Source organism: Equus quagga, chromosome 1, assembly GCF_021613505.1.
Source record: "Equus quagga isolate Etosha38 chromosome 1, UCLA_HA_Equagga_1.0, whole genome shotgun sequence".
Classification (NCBI taxonomy): domain Eukaryota; kingdom Metazoa; phylum Chordata; class Mammalia; order Perissodactyla; family Equidae; genus Equus; species Equus quagga.
The window spans coordinates 157,869,610-157,883,951 of NC_060267.1; the positions used below are offsets into that span (position 1 = coordinate 157,869,610).

General features: G+C 38.7%; 2 protein-coding genes across 5 annotated transcripts in view; one reads left to right on the top strand and one right to left on the bottom strand.

The window, feature by feature from the left end:
- NKIRAS1 (NFKB inhibitor interacting Ras like 1) overlaps positions 1–14,342 on the top strand; it is an 83,053-nt gene that overhangs the window by 15,295 nt on the left and 53,416 nt on the right. For 3 of the 4 annotated variants that reach the window (XM_046665144.1, XM_046666817.1, XM_046665939.1), the window contains exon 4: positions 4,744–7,000. In XM_046665144.1, coding sequence (XP_046521100.1) covers positions 4,744–4,986 — 243 coding nt within the window. In that variant the 3' untranslated portion in view covers positions 4,987–7,000. Of the gene's footprint in view, positions 1–4,743; positions 7,001–14,342 lie in introns of those variants that run through there. The other variant, XM_046667670.1, reaches the window with a different exon arrangement.
- The window catches only part of UBE2E1 (ubiquitin conjugating enzyme E2 E1), a 74,092-nt gene continuing 66,413 nt past the window's right edge, over positions 6,664–14,342 (bottom strand). Inside the window, exons 4-6 of the mRNA XM_046663906.1 lie at positions 10,139–10,271; positions 8,399–8,546; positions 6,664–7,452 (exon numbers count right to left, since the gene is read on the bottom strand). Coding sequence (XP_046519862.1) covers positions 7,355–7,452; positions 8,399–8,546; positions 10,139–10,271 — 379 coding nt within the window. The 3' untranslated portion in view covers positions 6,664–7,354. The remainder of the gene's footprint in view (positions 7,453–8,398; positions 8,547–10,138; positions 10,272–14,342) is intronic.

Consider the following 14,342-nt stretch of genomic DNA (forward strand, 5'->3'; position numbering starts at 1 on the left):
CAGAACTACAGTACAATATCACAACCAAGATACTGACATTCATACAGTCAAGATTCACAATGTATTTCTGTCACTGCAAGGGTCCCTCATGTTACCCTCTTATAGCCACACCCACTTCCCTCCCATCCCCACCCGATCCTTAACCCCTGACAAACACTAATCTCTTCTCCATTTTTATGACCTTGTCATTTCAAGAGTGTTAACATAAATGTAAGCATACAGTATGTAACCTTTTGGTTTTGGCTTTTTTCGCTCAGTGTAATTCTCTGGAGAGTCATCCAAGTTCTTGCACCTATGAGTATTTCATTCCTTTTTTATTTCTGCATGGTATTCCATAATATGTATGTACCAAAGTTTGTTTAACCATTCACCTGTTGAAAGACATCTGGGTTGTAATTTTTTTTATTCTTTTGAGTACTTACTTTGTGAATAGATAACAATATTCACAAGGTTCCATCTTCAAAAGACATAAAAAGGCAAGTAATGAATGCGCCCTCCCACCTATTTCCCATCTTTCCCACCTAAACAGATAAATGCTGTTATTTTCTACAATATCCTCCAGATTCCCCTCCCTGCCCCCCAAAAGTGAAAGTATAGTTCAGTGAACATTCGTATACTTGATACTTGAATCTTGGCTCTACTTCTTAACTTTTCTGCCTTAGTTTCCTTATCTGTAAAATGAAGATGATAACAGTACCTTCCTCATATGGTTGTAATGGGGATTTATCTAAACACATCCATTCATCAAATGCTTATTGAGCAATCTCTCTGTGCCTGGCATTGTTCTAGGTGAGGTGCGGGGAATACAAGACAACCACATGGAGTCTGTTCCCATAAGGCTTCTGTTTTGGGGATGGGACGGGGAGAGACAAGGAACAAATATATGTTACAAAGAGTAATGCTATGTAGGAAAGTGAAGCAGAGTGGGAAGTGAGGGTACTGTTTTCTGTAGGGTGATCTGGGGAGGCCTCAAAAGGTGACTTTCAGCAGAGATTTGAAGGAAGAGGGAGGGAGCCAAGCTAATGTTTGGAGGAGGAGTGCTCCAGGTGGAGAGACTAGTTGATGCAAGGGTCTGGGGCAGGAATTTGCTCATCATGTTCAGGAACAGCCATGAGGCCAGAGTGAGCTGGAGGAGAGTGGTAGGAGACAAGGGCAACATTTTGGATCAGAAGCCATTGGTTTTGAGCAAAGGAATGACATGACCTGGACTTAGATTGCATTTATTTGCATGTTAGTTTCTAAAAAATCAAATAGGTAATGTTTGCACATGGTTCAGAAATAAAAATGACATATAAAAAGGACTATAGTGAACCCTATTTCCCACCGCTGTCCTCAACCAATGAGTTCCTCTACCTCAAGCATGCTTTTTTAATATTTTATCACTTTACTAGTTTTGGGGAATCCTTCCAAAGTTCCTTTATATAAATACAAAGCAAATAGGAACATACATATTTTTTATTTTTCTCTTTCTTGCACTGAAAGTTGCATATTGTTCACGTAATACATCTTGGAGTCCTTTCCATATCAGTACTCAGATTCCTTGGGTTTGTTTTTTGTTTTGTTTTGTTTTTGGTGAGGAAGATTTGCTCTGAGCTAATATCTGTTGCCAGTCTTCCTCTTTTTTTGCTTGAGGAAGATTAGCCCTGAGCTAAGATCTGTGCCAGTCTTCCTTGATTTTGTATGTGGGTCACTGCCACAGCATGGGTTGACAGTGGTGTAGGTCCATGCCTGGGATCTGAACCCATGAACCTGAGCCACCAAAGCAGAGTGGGCAAACTTAACCACTGTGCCATGGAGCTGGGCCTCCCCCCCTTTTTTTGAACTGATGCATAGTTTTCATTGTGCGGTCGTAGATGTATCATACTTACTTAACCAGTCCCAAATCGATGGACACTTGGGTTATTTCTAGTCCTTTGCTATTATGAACTATGCTACCATGAATAATTTTATACATTGATTATGTTGTATGTTTTAGGGTACAGTTACTTGTGAGATCAGTTAGCAGAAATGGGGTTCTTGAGTCAAAGGGTAAATATATTGCCAAATTACCTTCCATAGGAATGGTATAACAATAAATGCCTGTTTTTCTAGTCTTGACAATAATGTGTAGTTAAACTTCAGGATTTTGTAAGTCTTTTGGGTGAAAATCATATTTTAATAGTTTCATTTCCCTTAGTATGAGTGAGGTTAAGTATCTTTTGACTTATTTTAAAATGATCACTTTGGCTGCTGTGTTGACAGTAGACATTTGGGGGACAAGGTGAGAAACAAGGAGTTTAGCTGAACCTTTATTGCCCTGGAGCACTTTAACATTTACCAGTTGCAGAGTTGAGGAGAAACCAGCAAAGGAGTCTAAGAAGTGGCCAGGAGATAGGAAGAAAACCAGGATAAAGGTGTCCCAGAGGCAAGTAAAGCCATCACTTTAAAAAGTAGGGAGTGATCACACTATGTCAAGTGCTGCAGATAGGTCAAAAAACAGGAAGAAGTGGGCAGCCTTTAGTAACTTGGGGGGGGTCTTAGAAACAGTTTTAGTAGAACAGTGAGATGAAGTCTGATTGGACTGGATGTAGGAGAGACTTGAAGATAGCAAACACAGCTCTTTGAAAGTTTTGAGTAAAAGGGTAAGGGGAACGGAGAGGAGCTGGAGAAGGATGTGTAAAAAGAGGTTTGTTTTTTTAGATGGAAGATATCGTTGTCTTTGTATGCTAATGGGAATGATTGAGTAGAGAGGAGAAAACTGATGATGCAGGAGAGAGAGGGGATAATTGCTGGAATGACATCATTGTCCAGGTTAAAAGGATGGGTTCTGGAAGATGGGTACATGGGCTTGGAAGATGGTAGGTTGCCAGATGTTGTGCTGGAAGCACATGAAAGTTCTATTCTGATTGCTTCTATTTTCTTATTGAAATAGTATGACATCAACTGAGAGTAAGTGAGGGAAAGAAGAAATTTTGGAGGTTGGAGAAGAGGGCCAAGGTAGGAGATGTCTCGTTACAGAGTACATGGAGGAAATATATTATATTTGGTGAAGAACACCACCTTGCTTGAGGTCAGTGATTATGAATTGGGACCAGCCAATAGGATTTTTTTTTCTCTAGCCACATTCAGTAAGTGGTGTAGGCGAAGAGTATAGGTGGATACAATAGGATAATGACAGCAAGGGAGTAAATTAAAGGAATCTCAGCTGGGTGAGGTACGTAAGACATGAGAGGGACTGAAGCAGTGATAAAGGCAGTACAGTCAATGGATTGTAGGTCCTTGTGATGTTTAGAATCATTGCGTTCAGCGTGTTAGGCATGAACTAGGAAGGCAGAGGTCAGAGTGGGATTCCTGGAATTGGTATCACAAAGAGGAGCAGTTCTAATGGCAAGAGCTAGGATGTGTTCGTGGGAGTGAATGGCTGAGTTCAGGAGCATGATTAAGATCTTTGCAGAAACCAAAGAAGTGAGGGATAAGGTTACTGGAAGGTCATCCACATGGCTAGTTGAAATCACTAGGAATTATGACAAAAGTAGTGTGGTAGTGACCACGAGCCAGGTCTGTAATGAGCAGCAAGTTGGGGCAGGGAGCAGATAGTACATACTTAAAGCACCAGCCTTCAGTTTTAGGGTAGGATATTGTTGGAGGCAGCACTGAGGGACAAGGAGGACACTTTACATCCTTTCCCATCCCCTAGCGTAGTGAGAACTGCAGGGCTGAGCCAGCTTTCAGTTAGGCAAGAAGGCGAAGGGAACATTCAATAGGGAGGGGATTTTGTTGAACTCTAGGGGCAAAGTGGAAGTTTCTGCAATTGGGGAGGGGGAGATGGAGGTCAGATTAGGTGATATACATACATGAAGATGAAAATCTGGGTGATGAAGAATGACATGAGTGCTTAAAGGGGTAGTTCCTGCTAAGAAATGGAGAGGTATAGTTGCCAAGAAAACGAAAGCTCTGGGGCCTGCTCTTCCATTCTGCCAGGGATAAAGCACAGGGCCCTCAACTTAAAGGCTCAAAGGTCCTAGTTCAGAGCTGCTCCTCAGAGGGGCCTTGTCTGACAATTCTTACTGCCCTTTCTCCACTCTCCAGTCAGCCTGTTTATTGTCTTCTTTACAGTCACTATCTAAAAATATTCTCTCTCCTCCCTCCCTCTCCGCTTGGGCCTGCTGTGTTCTGGTCACCTGAAATGTTGCCTGGTATGTAGTAAGCATTCAGGTTCAAGTGAGTGTTTGCCTTCCATTTAGTGTAAAATGTTCCTGTTGGTCCAGACATTCAGCAGATATCTAGTGCTTGCATCAGGCACTCTTCTCTGATGAGGAATAATGTGAACAGAAGTTCCTGTTCTCATGGAACTTAGGTTCTAGGGGTGCAGAACTCTCACAGCTCCAGAATTCCTCTTGTATTTTGAAGCACGTGCTGCAGATTTCCCAAACAGCAGGTATAGCTAAAATGAAGTGTAGACACATTTCAGTGAAACCGTTACCTGTTAATTTCCCCAAGTCTATCTTCCATTCATACCTGAGTTGAGTAACTTCATCTGTTGTTAATTTAAAATGTTTCATAGTTGACACCCTGTAGAGTATCTGCATTTTTAACAGAAGTGCGTTGAGGAGGAGCAAGGCTAACGTCCTATCCTATTCAGTCACATCTGGGACTAAGTTTTGATGAAGCAGTTTGTTAAAGGGGACAGCATTCTTTATTTCTCCATTTTGCCTAAGAACTGATGCTGGCAGATTGTGATCTTTTTATCCATTTTTCTTTCAGGTAGCAATTGTTGTATTAGGAAACAAAATCGACCTTTCTGAGCAGAGGCAAGTGGACGCTGAAGTGGCACAGCAATGGGCAAAAAGTGAGAAAGTGCGACTGTGGGAGGTAACAGTTACAGATCGGAAAACTCTGATTGAACCATTCACTCTGTTAGCCAGCAAACTTTCCCAGCCCCAGAGCAAATCGAGCTTTCCTTTGCCTGGGAGGAAAAACAAAGGGAACTCTAACTCTGAGAACTAAAAATCAGTAATGCCACAATTGTTTCTTGAATAGTGATTGCCTTTAAGTGTCTGTGAACATATTTAAAATAGGCCATTCGTATCTATCTTTGGTCCTTAGGAAACCCCTAAGGAAGTAATTTAATACACTTTAGGTTATAATTAAATTATTTGGGCTGAGTTTATTATTATTGCCTGATATGAAATGAGATAATATATTTGCATTCTCATTGTTTGAAACTTGTCCCTGAAATTAGCACCTTTGTTATTTATACTTGTTGGACTTGTCAAAGCAGTAAAAATAAAGTTGGGCTAGTATGCAAATGTACCTATGAGTAGCTTCCCCCTGGTTTAACTTGTTTCACAAGTTATTATTCTGTGTAACTTTATGCAAACTTCTTAGCTCAAACATAAAGTTTATTAATCGTCTCATGTTTAGGATTATAAAATGACGTTTTTTGTATGTCCAAGTTAGATCACAAACTAACAATTTGGATACTAAGTAAGCTGAATTTTATCTTGTGGAGATCTTGCTAAATGGAACAAAACCTGTGGTTTAACTTTGTTCAAATTATATGTTTAGCATGACTTGAGCCTGTAGCTGGTGTAAATACGTTCAAACTGTTTCTTCTTTAGAAAATTGCTAAGCACTTAAGGACAGTAAAGCTTCCATTTTCCACAAGGAATCCTATACCTTCTGGAATAGTTTTCTGGATACGTAGTTATGTGGAATAAAAAATGTATCATAAAAATACTGGACTATAGGCAGTCTTCAAGTTAGATATCTGAGTTTGTGCTATGGTTCTTTGCAGATTTTGGCAAGATGTGAGCAATGGGGCTAACTGTATTTAGCAAGTTGACAATACTGCAACTATTTTAAAAGTAGGCAACAAGCTACTTAGTGGTTTCAGTCGTGAAAGCAGTTAACTATATAAATCAGCTAGTGCTACTACCGTATAATTCTTTAAAATTTCTCATCACAAATATATATTTTTGGTCAAAAAAATTATCACTCAGATATGATTAAGTCATTCCCTGCCTTCTCTCCCAATCAGTGAGTGCCGATCTTTTAGCTTTCTTCCTATGTATTTTGGATAAATACTTCTACAATTATTTTTAAATAAGCAATGTACTAGATCATCCTGCAGTTTGCTTTTTCTACTCAACGCAACTTAGATCTCTGTTAGTATTCAGTTACCATATTCTTTTTAAATGCTTAATGAATGTATGTGTACCGTTACCCTTTGCACCTGGGTGAGTTTCTCTGGAGGAGATAGAAAGAAACAGAACTGCTGGGTTATAGGATGTGTACACCTAGATCCTGCCACATTGCCCTCTAATGTGGCTGTACTAATTGATCCATGAGAGAACCCATTTCTCGTGAACTTGCTACCACAGCATGTGCAAGTTACAAAATGCTTTTAAAAAGATGCAGTAGAGTTCATCTTGGAAAGATGAGGGGTTAGATAGTCTAACCTTTTCTAAGACACCTGAAAAGATTCGTCCTACAAAGCTTTGTATAAATTAGAGTAATGTACCAATCCTGACCTAGGTGCCTGATAATGGATAGGAATTTATTTAGTCTGCGTTAACTTCTAGGTTGTTTTGGTAGCAGCTATCTATCAAATTCAGAAGAACGAATCTGCAAACTACAAACAAATGCAAAAGAAAGTAAATTAATACAACAGTTGTTAGATGGTTGTTTTAATGTTGTTTATTAGCACAGTAACAAATGCAGACTTAAGTAGTCCACAACATATAACCAATCCACTGAGCAACTCCTATTCCACGCCTTACAGTTAACAGCTTAAGGTATTTTACTACAGGCTTTCCAAGTCCTGATTTAAACCTCTGACCTTTTCACAATGAAGTAGATTGGCATATAAAATAAAATACATAACTACTCATTTCCTATAGGGTGTCTTATAGTCATGTGTCCATTTTACATATATGAGATGACAGTCTCTAAAAAGCTGTTAAATATCAATGTTCCCTTCCAAGAAGGGGAAACAAATTCCAATTCTTTAAAACAAAAAGGTGTGTAGTCTTGGAAGGACTTTACATAAATGGCCATGTGTGTAACCTGTACAAAATTAAGCTATTTTAAATTTACAGACTACAAGCAACTGAACCCAATGTCTGTTCTTCTCTGTACTACATTTCAGCTAATATTGCAGAACTAATGACAGTTTTAAAAGGTACTATTACCAATTCTGTCTACTGTAGCAAGATACCTTAAGTTACAACAAAATCTTAGGAAATAAGACTGAATAATATCTGTTATAGAAATACCCTACTCTTTACCAACTCCCACCCTCCCCCACCCCTTCAAAATCATAAGCAGCTCTCTCTGTGACAGACAAATAATGTAAGAATTGTGAAAACCCAATTTATGTAGCGTATCTCTTGGTCCACTGTCTGGCCATTCTGTCATGTTCTGCTCTGTTGGTCATATACTGAGTGGCAATACTTCCCACCAGGGGGTCGGCTGGAAGAAAAGAATATAGATTACTTTGGAGAAAGGAAAAAAGTTTTAGCAAATGAATTAGTGACAGTTTGGGGAAGAAATATACCAAGTATTTGTGATCAAATCCATCTTTGAAACACTACTCCATCAATATGGATACTCTTCCTTTTAGACTTTAAGAAACATAGCATGCAGAGGGGCAAATTCTTATCACAATAGAATTCGTTTCTCTCCCAAAAAACATCAGCCATTTGGAGGTAAGTTCAATAGAAAGTGGAGTGCTCAAGGCTCCAGACTACAATGCACATCCTTCTGAAGTCCTTGAGGCTGTTGCAGTGTAACATCTTTTACCTCTATGCTGTTTATCTAGAAAGAGCCAGGTTGCAGGTCAAAACCTGGACCTTCAATTAAGTATAGTGTTTCTCTGAAACCTAAATAGAATCTTTAATAATTAAATGTAAAATTTAATTAAGTCTTACCCCCAAATCACAGTCTGGTGATCACTCAGTATTGAGCAAAGAAATATCACGTTCAAAATTGACCACCATCTCAGTAACTGGCTGTGGGGCAGGTGCTCAGTGAACCCACTGGCACAACTGAGGTCAGACAGGCAGATTTAGAAGTATGTGGTTAGTTTTAAGAGAACTGTATGAGAAATATGCAAAAGGGGAGGAAAAAAAGAGGCGGGAGAATGATTGAAAACGTAAGCTAAGGCAAACATGTAAGTCTTCAGTTTAAAACACCTTATTCCTAGAACCTATCAATTAATGAAGTTGCTGCATTTTTTAACTAGTAGATCGGGGTTCTCTTGATTAAAACTTTCTTTGGAAAATTAGTTTTTGTCCTTTGAAACCTCTAAGAAAAATAAAATCTGTACTTAATCTTTAGAAAAATCTTAGTTTATGTGGAAAACAAGTATTTTTCTGGTGGGGAAAAATAAAACAAGGTAAAGAGCTATTAACCTTACCAGGATTACAATCTGTAAGAAGTGAGCAGATAGAAAGGAGGACTTTAGAAATGGTTAATGCTGGACTCCAATTATCTTTCAATATGTCCAAGCAGATAACTCCTTGACTGTTAATATTACAGTGATAGATTCTTGTCCGAAATGTAACCTAAAAAATGATAGTGTTAAACAAAGTTTAAACAGCAAACAATGAAACTTTTTACTAAATTACCTTTTCAATTGAGTGATCCTAATGAACAACTCTTAGACAGACAAATTAGTTTTTAAAAAGGTGAATAAAGTAACAGTTTAAACCTGCTAAGAGGTTAAAAGACTATTTAATAAAAGAGATTAGTAAGTGTTCGTTGATACAATCTCAGCGACTCTCAGTTTCATTGAAAAGTCATATCCATCAACAAAAGGCAAGGTAACCAGTATTTCTCGAATTCATCTTAGGCAGTTTTTTTTTTTTTTTTTAAAGATTTTATTTTTTCCTTTTTCTCCCGAAAGCCCCCAGGTACATCGTTGTGTATTCTTCGTTGTGGGTTCTTCTAGTTGTGGCATGTGGGACGCTGCCTCAGCGTGGTCTGATGAGCAGTGCCATGTCCGCGCCCAGGATTCGAACTAACGAAACACTGGGCCGCCTGCAGCGGAGCGCGCGAACTTAACCACTCGGCCGCGGGGCCAGCCCCCATCTTAGGCAGTTTTAATGTTTTAAATATCTTCCCAACATTTCCAAGTTTGACTAGCTAATTGTTTGCTGACCTCTTGTGTTAGCTGGTAGTACTACATGGCCTCAAAGTAAGCTTTAGAATCATAAATTCAAACAACATACTGGGTACAGAAAGACAATTAAACAAAATGCTTAGCAAACAATGATCACACACCCAAAAAGCTATAAAAGAAAATTTTGAAGATGAGATTTGTTTCTCCTTTTTCTGACCTTTACATCGATCCTGTAGATATCCTGTCTACCTAAATCACAGAATTCACTATAATGGAGTCTTCACAGGTGAGGAGCCAGAAATGGGTGAGGACCACAGGAGGAGACAAATCAACACGAGTCACATAAGCCTGGGTTATTTTGCTTGGTCTCCTAACTTTTAATTTTTATTTGTGAAATACACTGAACAATTCCAGAGTAAAAACCTCTATACCACTTTTTGTTTTTTAATGACAGACTTTTCAGTCACTTCCTGCTGCTGTAGTACCTCTAGCAATCTGCCAGCCCATCCCCAAGAAGAGGTTTTCCTTCTGACAGTGGCAATGAGGATCATAAATTGTTGAGTGTTATAGGAGATAGATGATTTGGGCAATACCCACCCATCCTAGATGAGAAAACCAAAGCCTGGAGGTAAGGATTTGAACAAGACCAAAAGATGACAAAGAGCAGAATCGAAGGCTTTTGGTAGATTCTGATTCTGTAATTGTTTTAGTGCATGGATGTTTTGACACCATTTTTAACTGTTCAGAAACTTTTTTTCTGTTGAATGGGAAATAGGGGATTCTGGGTTGCTAGATATGTAACTATAAATAGCAGGATTTTAAGTGCCATCAAAACAAAGCACTTACTCCTAGAAATGGTGTCTGCCAGATAAGGCAAAGTCGACCCAAAGAAGTGTTCTGTGGAAGTTCAAACATACTTGGAGATTAAGATAGAACAGAAATCTACTTTTTGTGATTAAAAACTCAACGTTTAAGGCTTTAATAGTCTCTGATGGGAGTATGTACATTTTGGCACACATCAGGGGAATTTCTTACCTTTGGAGGCTTGAAGGGATATTCTGGTGTAAAAGTGATATCAAGGAAGAATACACCACCCTCATACACAGATCCTGGAGGCCCTAGAATGGTTGATCTCCATTCATAGATGTTATCGCCTTTGGGACCAGCACTGTGAAATAATATATCAAAAGATAAGTAGAAGGTGGCACCATCCCAGATTCTTACAGTGTATCAAAAAGGGGAAAAAGATTACCACTCTTCTCCTGTTTCATGGAGAGAACTACACATTAAACAAAAAAGAAGTATCTTTCAGACACAATCTGATGCAGGACTACAACAAACTCATCAACCTTCCATCCGGTAAACTGAATAAGAAAAGAATGCTGAAACCATTCTAAGCCTGCTTAGCTGAGAATAAGCAAGAAACTCCTCAATTCTGAAACCTCTCCTTGACACAAGAAAAATGTAAACAGTACTTTAAAAAAAGAGAAACACTTCTCAGCACCCAGAATTATATTTAATTATTGATAAATTACAGCAGTTTTTGTTCACAGCTACATAATTTCTGATGACATTTTAAGCATAAAAGTTTTGTTTCTGACCCAATGACTGGGGCTCTTCTTCCTTGCTCTTGTATCTCCATAATCTCACCCTAAAAGGAATCCAATAGATTACAGTACTTTTTACATTATAAGCCACGTGGGGTGGGAGGAGAATGACAAGTATCCAATTACAAGTTATTCAGTTTTCATTTCAATGTATTCTATAATCAGGTTCTCTAAATATTATAGTTGGGACATTAATCTATCCCTTGCCTGTTAAATCACTGTTATTCACACTTAGTTACACCATAATTTGGCCATAATATCCTTCCTAAGCATTGTGTTGGCTTACAGAGTGCTTTGTATTCAAGTTTTACCCTCCAACTCCAAGATTATGAAGAGCTTATTAATATATTCACCCAAGCAAGTAAGTAGAGTATTCTGGTATTGAGAAGAGAGAAGACAAGTTTGGGAAATGGTCTAGGTTGCTTAATTTGAAAAGACCTTCCCACAGCATGGCGATAACATGGGTAATGGCATAGAGTGGTTAACTTACATATTTTCATCTCCGATTTCTCAAACCTAACCATTCAACTTCAAGGGTAATATGTGTCAGCCAAACAACAAAAAGGTCTTTACTTGGGAGAGAATTGTGTACCCCAGACCATACACAGAATAATTTCTACAGAGCAGGCAAAACTGCTCTTTTAAATAAATGTATGGTGTGAATTGGTTTCATTCACCTGAACACTTACTGAATTGCCCATGTACTAGGCACAGTGCTAAATGTCAGGGGTTTTTGATAATGAAGATGACAAAATTCCTTGTCTTTAAGATGCCCTCTGCTAACTGTTTAGAGATGAGGTTCAATTCCTTCATTTAAGAGAAAGAGGAGATGAGAAGGAAAAAGAAATAATAGGGAAAAAAAAACCCAAACACCTACCCATGGCTCTGTACTTTCCTCAAACCCACCCTCGACTTTTTTTCTTTCAGTCTGAAATTTAGAGTGGGAGAAACAACAGAAACGTAGGTTAGGGGAACGAGCTTACAAAAGAAAACCATAAAGAAACAAAAGTTGGAGAAGAAAACATGATGTGGCAAAAAAGGAGGGAGAAAATATTGACAAAAGGGGCTCAGGGGAAGAGTAGGGCCCAAACTGGCCAAGAGGCAGGAAGAGCTCAGACAGTGACTTCAGCACTTACTAGCTGTGTGACTTTGAGCAAGTTACTAACCCTAAACCACCTATCTCTCAGGAATGTTTTGAGAATTAAAATAACGAGTTGGGGAGGAAACCTGTGCAGAGCAACAGACTCTCACACTAGTCTCTCATTAAATGACAGTGATCGCTGTTCTTAGTAATTATCCCCACTGACTCAAATAGTGTGGTCCTTTAGTATCTCTTTGTGATGGGTATTCCCAAAAACTACTAAAAGTATGTTTTAGATTGGATATATATGGAAAGAGAGGTCATTTAACATTGTTTCTAATATGAAGTCATATGCAGAGACCATCTTTGAGTTAAAAAAAAAAAAAAGACTTCCTACTTTTACATGACATCTGACCATAATTTTCACAAGCCGGGATGTAGAGAGAGCTCTTAATCAGCCCTTTAGGAACGTGCAGTAACCTCCCTAGAAGAAAGGATACCACCCTGGTTACTGCTTCATATCCTGAGGTTAGAACTTGTCCTTGGTCATCTGAAGTTTGCCTACCTGCCTACACGTGTGCATCCAGCATATGTTCTTGGGCAGAAAGTCCATAGACACTGGCTGATACAGTTGTGACAACTTGTTTACCAGACTGGAGTTAACTGAAAAGTGAACTAAGTAGATGAAGACAACACGTACAGAGGCTGCAGATAAAAAGATGGACTATCTTTTATCTAGTTCATGATATCTAAGACTTAAAAAAGCAAACAGCTATCATCCAGTCTAAAGCCCTCTTTTTACTAATGAGGAACCAAGGCCAAGAGGAGAAGCTAGGCAGGCCACCTAGAATCCAGTATTGGCAGCATTCCAAGCTGCCTCCCAAAACACTACTGATCAGTAGCCAGCTGTTTTCCTTGTAGTCAGCTTGGTGATGCCAAGAAAGAGACCCAGAAAAAAATAACAGTACAGTCAGTCTAAACCTAGGGGTGACATGTTGGCATGGGCCCAATTCTGCTGGCCCCTTGGTATAGTAAAAAAAAAAAAAAGGTAACAAAGGTTTAACAATATGCCACTTATAAGCAGCTTTTATGGATTGTACAGAAAATTGGTTTCCAAATTTCATTGTTCATCAAAATCATCTATGGAACTTTAAAAATTAAAAGATTCCTGACCCCTCATCCCAGGCCTACTGAGTTTAGAATATCCAGAGGGGGACCCAAGAAACTATACATTTAAAAACTCCCCTGGTCATCTTAAAGCAGGTGGTATGCATTGGGGAACCACTCGTACAGGTGACTGGAAGTAGGACAAGCAGTTTAGAACATAAGCTTTAACATTTTACAGCTTGTCACCTGTGATATAACTAGGAAATCCAAATCAAGATTGCTACTTGTTTGTAATCAGTTTTCAGTTTGGCTGTAAACTTTTCTGAAAGTTCAGGAAAAAGTATGCAGAAAGGAGTTAAAGAATTAAGTACACAACAGAAACATAACCATGTAATAACAAGAAAGAAAAAATGTACCACACTGCTGTTAAATTCAAAAATGGAGACTAAAGCTGAGTTATAAAAATAAGTGAAATAATATCAAACAGTTGAAATTTAAAGCATGAAACAGGAATCCCGGAGAAGACTCAATAGTGTGGATCCCTAACCCGTTGAGTCCTCAACCAGGGGGCTTGGGAATTACTGTGAAGGGTCTGAGAACTCACTGGAAAGACGAAGCACTGCTGCCTGAATAAAAACTTTAGATACTCACTATAGCTGTTATTGGATGAATTCATGTAGCTTTTTGTCATATGCATTTTCTTCAACATAGAATAAAACAAAAATTATGATACAGGGGCCTGCAAAACTTATTTTCAAGTTTTTTTTACTGGAAAAGTTAGGATCTACTGGTCTAGAAGGTGGGTATGTGTATGTGTCGGAGGGGAGGTGGGGAGGTGTCAGAGCACAAGTTTACAACTCTCAGAAGGCCACTGTCAAGGAGAACAGGGAACAAGAGAATCTACGTGAGCTGTTCAAGAAGGGTCTGTTCAAGCAACCTACCCATTTTTCCCCATAAAATGACCTAACTGGTTTACCCTCAGGTCAGTGTGTGCGTCTACCAGCCTTCTGTCCCCTCCCTTTAACGAAAGATACTTTGGGTTCCACAATAAGAAATATAACTTCAACTGCAAACATCGGTTGAGTATACTTTAGAATGGTATGTAATTTAGTTAAATTATTAATCTAAGTGATCAGAAAGTATGGAAACTTCTGAATTGGGAGATGGGGAGGTTGAAATTAAGGTATTAAGGAAAGATGGGAACCAAAAAAAATACATATCCTTGGTTTGAAGAGGTTGAAACGTTACTAAATGTGAGAAGATTCTTTGCATGAGACTGAGATGGCAAAATGAGACCATGCCTTTGCCTTTCAGGTTTATGTTAGAAATTTAAGGTCATTTGTAACAAAAACACTTTTCAAAATAAAAGTCTAATACAGAACTCTATACAAGGCAAAAAGAAAAAAGAACTGTGCCCTTAATTTAGTATTTTTTCCCTTTAGTC